A 13,161-nucleotide genomic window follows, 5' to 3' on the forward strand; every position below is an offset into this window, starting at 1 on the left:
GAGGATTGCTTGAGGTCAGGAGTTTTTTTGTTGTTGTTGTTTTCCTCCCGAGACGAAGTCTCGCTCTTGTCCCACACGCTGGAGTGCAATGGTTCGATCTTGGCTCACTGCAAGTTCTGCCTCCCGGGTTCAAGCCATTCTGCTGCCTCAGCCCCCTGAGTAGCTGGGATTACAGGCACCTGCCACCACGCCCAACTAATTTTTGTATTTTTAGTAGAGACTGGTTTTTATCATGTTGGCCAGGCTGGTCTAGAACTGCTGATCTCAGGTGATCCACCCGCCTCGGCCTTGCAAGTGCTGGGATTATAGGTGTGAGCCACTGTGCCCGGCCAAGGTCAGGGGTTTGAGACCAGCCTGAGCAACATAGTGAGACCTGTCTCTACCAAAAAAAAAAAAAAAAATTAACTTTCCAAATGTTGGAATCTACTCTGTTTCTTTCTAGTATTTATTTCTGTATACTTTTCTAACATGGTTAAAATGTATAATCAGTATGTGTCCTTTTACTTTGGTGTGAGCATTTTTTCTATTATAAATTCTTAGAAAATATTTCTATGGCTATGAGGTATTTGACTCAGGTACCTTATAATTTACTTCTCAAATGTCCCTGATGTTGCACATTTGTTTCTAGTGTTTCACTATTTTAAAAAACAGTAATGTCTGTCTTTATGCCTAGAGCTTTTTCAGTTTTTCAAATTATTTCCTTCGGGTAAAATCCTAGAAGTAGAATTTCTGGGGCAAATTATCTACGTATTTGTAACTCTCTTGGGTTACAAAATCCCATTTTCAAAAAGCTTATATCAGTTTGTACTTAACACCGGTAGTGAATGAGAGTATCTCTCATACCCCACCAGTGCTGAATTTCTTTTTTAAAACTATGTGCTGGTTTTTATAGGTAAAGAAAGTGTCTTAATTTGCATTTAGTTGGTTACTAGTAATATCAATACCTTTCAATGCTTGTAAACTTTAAAATTATACAGAGTTTAACCTTGCTTGTTGAACATTTGAGTGAGTGGAAGTGTTAAGTGATGGCCGTCTGTATAATCTGTTAGTAATGTATGGATACCATTAAAGATGACAGGTATGCGTGATGATGACAGGTTGTTACCAACACTCAGAAGGCCAAAAAGCAAGTGATATAAACCCATGCTGGGAAGCATTTGCCTCCCCCACTTTAAAAATGCTAGTTTCTTAATTCCTTTTCTTTATCCCTTTTTCACCATATATATTTTGTCTGCATGTGTTTACTTGCCTTTGGTTTCCTTGCTTTAGTAGACTGATCTTGTGACTTTTACCAGGATCCCATTATACTTTTGTTCTTCTGTTTATTTCTCAGATTTTATTGGAGGGTGGAATTCTACTTTTTCTTTCTTATAATTTAGAATTTACATACAGATTTCCTGCCTTTCCCTTACAAAGTACCTTTGTAATTGGATAGGTGGAGCTCTGGACTCAGAGTTCTTTCTCCTAGTAATCTTAGGAAATTATTTAATTTTTCTGTATTTTCATATTTTCACACATAAAAGAGAAAGCACCATCTCTAAACCACCTCTTCTTTTCTCTGTTTTAAGCATGTATGGGTTTTCCCAGTCTTGGGCAGTGACATGTACAGGACAAGTATCGCTTTACATCTACCTTGTTTAATTTAAATACGAACTCTTTGAGGTAACCCCTACTATTATCCCAGTTTTATGGATGAGGCACTGAGGCAGGGGTCACACAGCTAGTGTGGGTCAGAACCTAATGGGTCAGAATGGATATTTGAGTACAGAGTTTGGCCTGGATTGACACACATAGCTATTACATAAGATTCCTCTCACATTCAGTCCTCAGCTCCCTGAAGTGTGGGTTCTCTTTTCATGCCTCCATGGAAACTGCGTATCATGTGGTTACCAGTTTTTCCTTTGGTCGTATCTGCTGATGTTTTTGAACCTGATTTTTCTGGACCTTATTGCCATTTGACTTATTTATTGCCTCCCGCTTCACATTGATTCTGGCTTTTGCTTTTCTTCCTACTTTGGTCCTCTTTGCAGTTTCCTAAAGCTAACCAGCCATGATTCTCAGATGATGGACTTTTTCGTCTCTCCCATTACTTCTTGGGAAATTATATTTTAATCTCATGGTTTAAATTTTCATTCTTAAACATAACTTTTAATGTAGTATTTTTAGCCCAGAAGGGCCTGTGGTTGGTTTGTTTTCTCCTTTGCATATCTCTTCTACTCAGATACCTGGTAGCTTGTAAATTGAACGACTTATCCTTTATACCATTTCATTATCATCAGTAGGACTGCTTTGCTGGGGTTGTGTGTGTGTGTGTGTGTGTGTGTGTGATGAAGTCTTGCTTTGTCACCTAAGCAAGAGTGTTAGGATTACAGGCGTGAGCCGCTATGCCAGGACAGCTGTTTTCTTCTAGTAGTATTTGCCCTCTGTCTGAACATCTTCCTTTAGTAATTCTTTTAGAGCAAGTCAGCTGGCCTCAATTTGTTTTAAGTTTTCTTCACCTTAGGATGCTTTAATTTTACCTTTATTACTGAAGGATATTGTTACTGGGCAGAAAATTGTCTTGATGTTTCCCTTTTTCAGCATTTAAAAAATGCTATTCTACTTTCTCTTAGCTTCCCTGGTTTCTGATAAAAATCAGTCATTTGAATCACTGTTCTTCTATAAGTAATACATTGTTTTGTTCTGGTCACTTTCAAAATTTTCTTTTTCTTTTCAGCAGTTATGGAACTGTGGGAGGATTTCTTTGTTCATTCTGTTCGGAGTTCACTGAGCTTTTTGAATCTCTAGGTTTATGTCGTTACCAAATTTGGAAAATTTTCAACCATTATTTCTTCAAAATTTTTCTGTACCACATTCTTTACTCTCTTCTTTTTTTTTTTTTTTTTTTTTTTTGAGTTGGAGTCTCACTCTGTTACCCAGGCTGGAGTGCAGTGTTGCGATCTTGGCTCATTGCAACCTCTGCCTCCCTGGTTCAAGTAATTCTCCTGCCTCAGCCTCTCAAAGTGCTGGGATCATGGGTGCCTGTTACCATGCCTGGCTAATTTTGTTAATTTTTAGTAGAGAGAGGGTTTTACCACATTGACCAGGTTGGTCTTGAACTCCTGGCCTTAAGTATTTTGCCTGCTTGGGCCTCCCAAAGTGCTGGGTTACAGGTGTGAGCCACCACACCTGGCTTTTTTTCTTCTTCTTTTTTTTTTTATTTTGAGACTGAGTCTTGCTTTGTCAGCCAGGCTGGAGTGCAGTGGTGCAATCTTGGCTCACTGCAACCTCTGCCTCCCTGGTTCAAGCTATTCTCCTGCCTCAGCCTCCCAGAGTGCTGGGATTATGGGTGCCTGTTACCATGCTTGGCTAATACTGTTAATTTTTAGTAGAGACGGGGTTTTACCACATTGACCAGGCTGGTCTTGAACTCCTGGCCTTAAGTATTCTGCCTGCCTGGGCCTCCCAAAGTGCTGGGTTACAGGTGTGAGCCACCACACCCGACCCCCTCTTTTTTTTTTTTTTTTTTTTTGAGGCTGAGTCTTGCTTTGTCACCCAGGCTGGAGTGCAGTAATGTGATCTCGGCTCACTGCAGCCTCAGCCTCCCAAGTAGCTGGGATTACAGAGATGTGCCACCATGGCCAGCTAATTTTTGTGTTTTTATTAGAGGTGGGGTTTCACCATGTTGGCCAGGCTGGTCTTAAACCCCTGGCCTTGAGTGATCCGTCTCCCTCAGCCCCCCAGAAGTGCTGGGATTACAGATGTGAGCCACCACGCCTGGCTCTTTACCCTCTTCTGGGAGTGGCGACACAAATGACTTTTTATTCCACAGGTCTCTGAGGCTCTGTTTATTTTCCAATTTTTTTCACTATTGTTCTGGTTAGATAATTTCTATTGATCTGTCTTCAAGTTTCCTGACATTTGCATTTTGTTACTAAACCTATTCAGTGAAATGTTTTTGGTTATTTTATTTTTAGTTCTAAAATTCCTATTTAGTCCTTTACATTTTTTTATTCTGAAACTTAAAACTTTCCTTTCATTTTAAGAGTGTTTGCCCTTACTTCTTGGAGCATTTTTATGCTCCGAGGATGTTGATATTTTTGTTTTATTGGCCAGTTGATCTGACTGGGTTAGGTCCAGCCAGCCTTGTGTGAACTGTGGTTACATTATCAGTTCATTTTTCAAAGCCTTTGCAGTGTTGCTCAGATCTGCCCCATGTATATGCCACCCAGTCACCAGTCTGGGACTGGTATAGTGGTGTTCTATTTTTAATTCGGTCGTCAGGGTCGGTGTGTGCTGTTGAGGATCACATCCATACCCGCTCACCTTGGGAATGGACCCACAAGTTTATAAACAGCTTTAAGAGATTGCTTTAATGAGTTTCTCTCTTTCTGTGATCTCCCTGTGGTTTCTTGGGCTTCCCTTTTCCATTCCTGCAGCTCAAAGTGGACTTTATCTTCCTAAAGTCAGGGCCAAAATGTGGGAGGAGAGAGAGAAATAAAGCAAGGGCTATTTGCCCCACTCTCTTGAAACTGCCATTCCTCCAGTCAGAGAAAAAGGATTCCCTCCCTCTGAATTTTAGGCTTCTGCCACCCACATTACCATCACCAGAGGATTGTGTGAGGACTGCGCGTACAAGAATGGAGAAAAGGGGAAAAGAAGGCCGGGCGCTGTGGCTCATGCCTGTAATCCTAGCAGTTTGGGAAGCTGAGGTGGGCGGATTGCCTGAGCTCAGGAGTTCATGACCAGCCTGGGCAACACGGTGAAAACCTGTCTTACTAAAATGCAAAAAATTAGCCGGGTGCGGTGGCGGGCGCCTGTAGTTCAAGCTACTCAGGAGGCTGAGGCAGAAGTATTGCTTGAACCCGGGAGGCGGAGGTTGCAGTGAGCTGAGATTGTGCCACTGCACTTCAGCCTGAGTGACAGGGCGAGACTCTGTCTCTAAAAAAAAGGAAGAAAAACTGGATTTTTACACTCTCTGGGTGTTAGGAGAGCTCTTTCCTGATCCTCAAGCCAGAACTAGAGGTCTTGTGGAGCTCCCATTGTCTTGCTAATGCCCACTCAGGTTGTATTGAGTACAGATGGAGGAAAAAAAAAAATGGTAGGCTCACTGCTAGTGCTTCTAATTCCCCAGCCCACCTACCTCTAGTTACTTTTCATCTTTTGCAACCAGCTGCTGCCTGCTTTCTGCCCAGGTTTTGTAACTGTGTTCAGTGGGACAGAGAGAGTGGAATGTGCTTTACTCCATCTTATCTGGAATCTTTCTTAATATATTTTTTGTCACATTTGTGCATCTTTTATCCATCCTCATTTTGTTTTATTTTATTTTTTGAGACGGAGTCTTGGTCTCTTGCCCAGGCTGGAGTGTAGTGGTGTGATCTTGGCTCACTGCAACCTCCGCCTTCTGGGTTCAGGCAATTCTCCTGCCTCAGCTCCCAAGTCGTTGGGATTACCAGTACCCGCCACCATGCCTGGCTAATTTTTGCCTTTTTAGTAGAGACGAGGTTTTGCCATGTTGCCCAGGCTGGTCTCGAACTTCTGACCTCCGGTGATCCACTGGCCTCAGCCTCCCAAACTGCTGGGACTACAGGCCTGAGCCACCACGCCCAGCCCTATCCTTCATTTTAGACAGTTTAAGAGGTTTGTATTCAGCCAGATTTCCACATTGACTTGTTCATTTGTGTTGTGATGTTTTTTAATGTTCAAGTCTTAGCACGCACAAACAATTATATAGAAACAAGTTGTTTACTTTGACTCCCAATATTAGTAAAAGGAGCTTTTGAGTCAGAGATCAGTAACTTGCCAGAGCCTGTTTGGAAATAAACCCTGAGGATTTCTCCTATCAGTAGTTGGTTATGCAGTGTCTATGGCAAGCCCTAGAAGCTAAAAGGCCAAACCTTAAAATGTTAGAAACAGAAAAGGCAGTTAATTATTATACATAATTTGTTATAAAAGGAACTATAACTTATTAAAGTCAGATGATTTCTAGCCTTGACGGTTTAGGGTTTAGAGAAGATACTGTTGTGTACTGAAGCAAGGCTGTTTTCTTTCATATCCTTTAGCACAGGAAAGCAGAACTAGGGATTTCTGCAAGATGAGAAAGCCCTGTTTTAGTGTGTGTGTATAACATAGTAATAAAAGAAATGCATGTGAAAATAACAAATTAACATATTTGGCATATTGACTTTGTCAAGATTAGTCTTTTTTGTCAAGTAACTAAGCCAAATTAAATCAGTAATTAGAAAAAGTTTGTACACTGATTTAGTAATCTTGCTTTTATGATATATTCTAAAGAAGGAATTGGAAATGCAGAAAAATATTTGTGAAGTAGGATGTTCATTTTAGCGTAAATTAAAATTGGGGAAAGAAAGGGAAAACAATACAGATTCCATGCATAAGGCAAAGGTTCAATTGTGGGTTTATCCATGTGAGTAGACTATTATTTTGTCATTTAAAAACCATAGTTTCAGCTGGGTGCAGTGGCTCATGCCTGTAATCCCAGCACTTTGGGAGGCTGAGGTGGGCGGATCACCTGAGATCGGAAGTTCGAGACCGGCCTGACCAACATGGAGCAATCCCATCTCTACTAAAAATACAAAAAAATTAGCCGGGCATGGTGGCAAGCGCCTGTAATCCCAGCTACTCGGGAGGCTGAGGCAGGAGAATCGCTTGAATCTGGGAGGCAGAGGTTGCGGTGAGATTGCGCCGTTGCACTCCAGCCTGGGCAACAAGAGCAAAACTCCATCTCTAAATAAATAAATAAATAAATAAATAAATAAATAAATAAATAAATAAAAGTTTCAAGCCAGGTGCGGTGGCACACACCTGTAGACCCAGTTACTTGGGACCCTGAGACAAGATGATTGCTTGAGCCCAGGTTTTCCAGTCTAGCCTGGGAAACATAGTGAGACCCCGGTCTCTTTTAAAAAATCATATTTTCAAATAATATTTGGTGGCATGAGAATATGTTTGTAACAAAACATTACGTTTGTGAAAGCAGAATGTAAACAGTACACTAGTTGATTCTCACTGTTAAAAGGTCTTTACACACGCCTATACATGCAGATAGAAAACATGTCTGAAAGGGAAATGGTTTTGTTTTGTTTCATACTGTTTTTCTGAGACAGAGTCTCACTTTGTCACCCAGGCTGGAATGTAGTAATGCGATCTCGGCTCACTGCAACCTCCACCTCCTGGGTTCAAGCAATCCTCGCACCTCAACCTCCCTGGTAGCTGGGGCTACAGGAGCCCGCCACCACGCCTGGGTAATTTTCATATTTTTAGTAGAGATGGGGTTTTGGCGTGTTGGTCAGGCTGGTCTCAAACTCCTGACCTCAGGCAATCCACCTGCTTCAGCCTCTCACACTGCTGGGATAACAAGCGTGAGCCACTGTGCCTAGCCTGAAAGGGAAATGTTGGTATTAATTTTGGTTGTCACTGCCCGTTAGAATAGTTTTCTTCTTTTAGTGTTTCTGTGTTTCTTAAATGTTATAAGCATATGTTACTTTTGATTCAGAAAAATGCTATTTTTAAAATAAACAAGACTGGGCATGGTGATTTTCACCAATCTGTCTGAGACCAGAGGATCACTTGAAGCCAGGAGTTCAAAACCAGTTTGGGCAACAGAGTGAGACCCCCACCTCTACAAAAAAAAATTTTTTTAAAAAGCCAGGCATGGTGGTGTACCCACGCCTATAGTCCTAGGTACTAGGGAGTCTGAGGTGAGAGTATGGCTTGAGCCCAGTGGTTTGAGATTGCAGTGAGCTATGATCATGCCACTGTACCCCAGCCTGGGCGAACACAGTGAGACCCTATCTCAAAAAATAATAAATAAAAATTTGGGGGCTCGTATAAGGTACAGTTTAAAAAAATTAAAATTAGGCCGGGCACAGTGGCACACGCCTGTAATCCCAGCACTGTGGGAGGCTAAGGAGGGTGGATCACTTGAGATCAAGAGTTCAAGACCAGCCTGGCCAACATGGTGAAACCTCGTCTCTAATAAAAGTACAAAAATTAGCTGGGCGTGGTGGTGGGTGCCTGTAATCCCAGCTATTTGGGAGGCTAAGGCAGGAGAATTGCTTGAATCTGGGAGGTGGAGGTTGTGGTGAGCCAAGATCGTGCCACTACACTCCAGCCTGGGCAACAGAATGAGGCTTCATCTCCCAAAAATAAATAAATAAAATTAAAAAAAGAAATAAGAACATCTCCTTCTTCCCTTGCCAAAAAACCAAGGTGAAAAGCATCTCTCAAGAAAGATGAGAATTTCAATTATTTAATATTTATTCTGGTCCTTAATTTAAAGCTTAATATGGAATCCCAGCATACATCTCCCACTGTTAATGTCTGTCTTGGCCAAGACAGACAAGTTTTAAAGAGTGAGATAAAATTTAGGCTAAAGTTGAAGTATTTGGAGGGAAATATGCAAGTGTTCTCAGCTTACTTTTTTTGTTTTTTTGAGATGGAGTCTCGCTCTCTTTCTCAGGCTGGAGTGCAATGGCGCGATCTCAGCTCTCCACAACCTCTGCCTCCCAGGTTGAAGTGATTCTCCTGCCTCAGCCTCCTGAATAGCTGGAACTGCAGGCGTGTGTCACCACGCCCGGCTAATTTTTGTATTTTTAGTAGAGTCGGGGTTTCACCATATTGGCCAGGCTGGTCTTGAACTCCTGACCTCATGATCTGCCCACCTTGGCGTCCCAAAGTGCTGGAATTACAGGCGTGTGTCACCACGCCTGACTTCTCAGTTTACTTTGATATGTATTAATAATAACAAAGACTAATGGATGAGGAGCTAGAAAGAAGTTTTATAAACCAAGTACTGCAAAATATGAATGGTAGACTCTGGGTGATATATGAGTATATACTGTAAAATTTGTTAAATTTTGCTGTGTGTTTGAACATTTTTTAACAAAACGTTGGAAAAGTTTTGTGGAAGAACACCAGAAACAACTTTGTTGTATTGGATAGTCAACTTAATTTAGAATATTCAAATGTTGGCCAGGCACGGTGGCTCATGCCTGTAATCCCAGCACTTTGGGAGGCCAAGGCAGGCAGATCACCTCAGGTTGGGAATTCAAGACCAGCCTGACCAACATGGAGAAACCCTGTCTCCACTAAAAATACAAAATTAGCCAGGCGTGGTGGTGCATGTCTGTAATCCCAGCTACTTGGGAGGCTGAGGTGGGAGAATTGCTTGAATCCAGGAGGCAGAGGTTGTGGTGAGCCAAGATCACGCCATTGCACTCCATCCTGGGCAACAAGAGTGAAACTTCGTCTCAAAAAAAAAAAAAAAAAAAAGAATATTCACCTGTCCACGAAGTACCAATATCTAGGTAAAGCCATTCTGTTGGCCTTTCCCAAGTTGTACTATTTTATAAAGTTGTTTTAAAGAGAGATGTGGGCCAGGCGTGGTGGTGCACATCTGTAATCTCAGCACTTTGGGAGCCTGAAGCGGGAGGATCACTTGAGGTCAGGAGTTTGAGACCAGCCTGGGCAACATGGCAAAACCCCATCTCTACTAAAAATACAAAAATTAGCCTAGGGTGGTGTCACACACGTGTGGTTCCACCTACTCAGGAGGCTTAAGCACAATAGGAGGCAGAGGTTGCAGTGAGCTGAGATCACGCCACTGCACTCCAGTCTGGGCGACAAAGTGAGACCCCGTGTCAAAAAAGAAAAAAAAAATGTGTACTTTTTAAGGGTCGTGGGACCTGTTAATTATATTGAAATGCTTTCTTTTCTAGGTCATCCATGCCTGGCTTATTATATCATCTCTATTGTTGCTGTTCTTTTTTTCATTCATTTATTTGGGGTAAGTCGTGAAATTTTTGGTCTTTCAGAATTAACTGCCTTTGTGCTCTGTAGCCATCACTTAAAGTCATGTACTTTGTTGAAGAATTACTCTGAAGTTTTAATTGTTTCCACATTTAGGTCATACTTGGTATATAAAAGACAAGTCAGTATTACTAATTGAGACATTCTTCTGTTACTCCTTGCTTATAATAAGTAGAACTGAAAGAACTTAAGACTGCAGTTAATTCTAAGCCTTTTTGAAGATTATATATTCTTCTAGTAGAAGTCTGAATTAGAATGTTAAGAAAGGGTTTTAAGAATGTATAAAAACCGGGGGAGGGGGGAGGGATTGCATTGGGAGTTACACCTGATGTAAATGACGAGTTGATGGGTGCAGCACACCAACATGGCACAAGTATACATATGTAACAAACCTGCACATTGTGCACATGTACCCTACAACTTAAAGTATAATAATAATAAATTAATTTAAAAAAAAAAAAAAGAATGTATAAAAACCAGAGTAATTGATTTTCATACTTCTATATTTTTTTTCGGTGACTCTTTTTTCTTTCAAACGAAATCTTATATGAAATTTTCATATATAATATAGAAAAAAGTGGATCTGGTCTGTCAAAGAGAATAGTGAAGCTCAGAGATGTGCCAGCCTGGCCTTTTTCTCAGCTCAAGTGGCAGAATACAGTTTGTAAACAATTGCACTAGCTCTTAAATTCAAAGAGGCAGTAAAACTAATAAATAAATTGGAGAGTTATTTCTTTGGTAGAGGGTTAAAGGAAATAACTACAGACAAAAGAAGCAAATATTAGAATCTATGTGAAATGGATGATATTCTAGAAAAAAAATGATCAAAACTGACCCCTGAAGGGAGAGAAAATTTAAACAGAGCAAAGAAGAAATACAGAAAGTTACAAAGAAGTTTCCACCCCACCTGCACAAATAACAATAGTACTGGGCCCCAGTGGATTCATGGGGAAATTCTGTTAAACATTTATTTAAGGAATGGTAACTCTAATACTAGGTGTTCCAGAACATATAAAAAGAAAACAGGTTCCAGATTAATTTTAATTTAATTAATTAATTAATTAAAGAAGCCAGCATAACATTGATAACTAAAGCCTTGCAAGTTACCAAGTAAAAGAAAACTATTGGTCAGTTACATTTATTGATCTCAAAAGAATAACAGAATATTAAGAGAATTCAGCAATAGATAAAAAGAATACTACTTTTTTTTGAGTCTCACTCTGTCGCCCAGGCTGGAGTGCAGTGGCAATGATCTCAGCTCACTGCCATCCCCACCTCCTGGATTCAAGCGATTCTCAGGCCTCAACCCCCCAAGTAGCTGGGACTACAGGTGCGCACCACCACACCCAGCTAATTTTTGTATTTTTAGTAGGGACAGGGTTTCACCATGTTGGCAAGGATAGTCTTGATCTGCTGACCTCGTGATCCGCCCACCTTGGCCTCCCAAAGTGCTGGAATTACAGGCGTGAGCCACCGCACCCTGCCATAATAATACATTTGACCAAGTGGAGTTTGTTTGCAGAATGGAAGACTGCTTCATTATAAGTTGCCGTATCACTAGATCATCATCTCTGTACGTGCTAAAAGGCATTTGATGATTCCACACGTGTTCTTGATCAGATTCCTTAATAAAACAAATAGATGGGGTCAGGTGTGGTGGCTCATGCTTATAATCTCAATACTCTGGGAGGCTAAGGTAGGAAGATAGCTTGAGGTTGAGAGTTGGATACCAACCTGTGCAACGTAACAAGACTTTGCCTCTACAAAAAATAAATTAGCTAATTGTGGTGTGTGCCTGTAGTTCTAGCTGCACGGGAGACTAAGGTGGGAGGATGACTTGAGCCCAGGAATTCAAGCCTGTAGTGAGCTATGATTGCACCACTGCACTCCAGTCTCTAAAAATAAATAAATAAATAAATCTCTAACATTATAAAATGTATGCATCTCATTCTAAAGGCCAATGTCATCCTCATAGGGAAACTAGAAGCTTGCCTACTAAGGTCAGGAATGAGATGGAGGTTTTCTTTTCTCCTCTTCTCTTCTCTTCTTTTTTTGTTTTTTTCTGAGACAGAATCTTACTCTGTCATCCAGGCTGGAGTGTAATGGTGTGGTCTCAGCTCACAGGAACCTCCGCCTCCCGGGTTCAAGCAATTCTCCTGCCTCAAGGCCTCCCAAGTAGCTGGGATTACAGGCACCTGCCACCATGCCCGACTAATTTTTGTATTTTTAGTGGAGCAGAGGTTTCACCATGGCCAGGCCTGTCTTGAACTCCTGACCTCAGATGATCCTCCTGCCTGTGCCTCCCAAAATGCTGGGATTACAGGTGTGAGCCACTGTGCCTGGCTGAGATGAAAGTTTTCTTTATCACCAATTATCTAGCATTGCTCTGGAGGGACTATCAAACACAATTAAACAAGAGAAAGAAATAAGAACTATGTAATTTGGAAAAGAAGGTTAAATTACCAATATTTGGAGATAAAATGATTGTTTACTTTGTGTTAGAACTAATCGAAAACCAATTCAAATTACTCAGTAAGTTTGGTAAGGCAGTTGATTACAAAATTAAACAAAAATACCCTGGCTGTGTGCCGTGGCTCACGCCTGTAATCCCAGCACTTTGGGAGACTGAGGTGGGTGGATCACCTGAGGTCAGGAGTTGGAGACCAGCCTGGCCAACATAGTGAAACCCCACCTCTACTAAAAATACAAAAAATTAGCCAGGCGTGGTGGTGGGTGCCTGTAATCCCAGCTACTTAGAAGGCTGAGGCAGGAGAATGGCGTGGAGGTTGCAGTGAGCCGAGATTGCACCATTGCACTCCAGCCTGGGCAACGAGAGCGAAACTCCGTCTCAAAAAAGTAAAATAAAATGAAAACATAAATCAATAACCTTCACATAAACAACTAGTTAGAAAACATAAGAAAAGGACGAGTCCCATTTATGATAGCAGCAAAAAATATTAAATATCTATGAGTAAACAAGAATTGTGCAAGCCCTGGACACTAGTGAAGCAGAGGTGCCAGCTGAGGTCCTGCCGCCAGCTCCCCTTAAGCTGATCAGTGTGGAGAACATCTTGCACAGGCTGCTGACTGCCTTCCAAGAAGCCCTTGACCTTTACCATGTGTTGGTCTCCCGTGACCAGGTAGGCACTGAGCAGTAGCATGTGTAGACTGAGCTGACCTCTACCTTCCTTTGGATCCACAGCCAGTTGTAGGCCAACAACTGGGTGGATGGGTCTGATGTGGCTCCAGGCCCTCTCCAGCTCAGGTTACCCCTCCTTATGTACATTGTACTCAGGCCGTGCAGAGGAAGGCAGGGGCACTGAGGGCCAGCAGTCCCTGTTCCTGCTTCTG

The 13,161-nt window shown here is 41.6% G+C and overlaps 1 protein-coding gene across 2 annotated transcripts in view; it reads left to right on the forward strand.

The window, feature by feature from the left end:
• Positions 1-13,161, forward strand: part of PSEN1 (presenilin 1) — an 81,963-nt gene that overhangs the window by 39,535 nt on the left and 29,267 nt on the right. For both annotated transcript variants that reach the window (XM_007987197.3, XM_007987195.3), the window contains exon 6: positions 9,720-9,787. In XM_007987197.3, coding sequence (XP_007985388.1) covers positions 9,720-9,787 — 68 coding nt within the window. The remainder of the gene's footprint in view (positions 1-9,719; positions 9,788-13,161) is intronic.

Source organism: Chlorocebus sabaeus, chromosome 24, assembly GCF_047675955.1.
Source record: "Chlorocebus sabaeus isolate Y175 chromosome 24, mChlSab1.0.hap1, whole genome shotgun sequence".
Taxonomy (NCBI): Eukaryota; Metazoa; Chordata; class Mammalia; order Primates; family Cercopithecidae; genus Chlorocebus; species Chlorocebus sabaeus.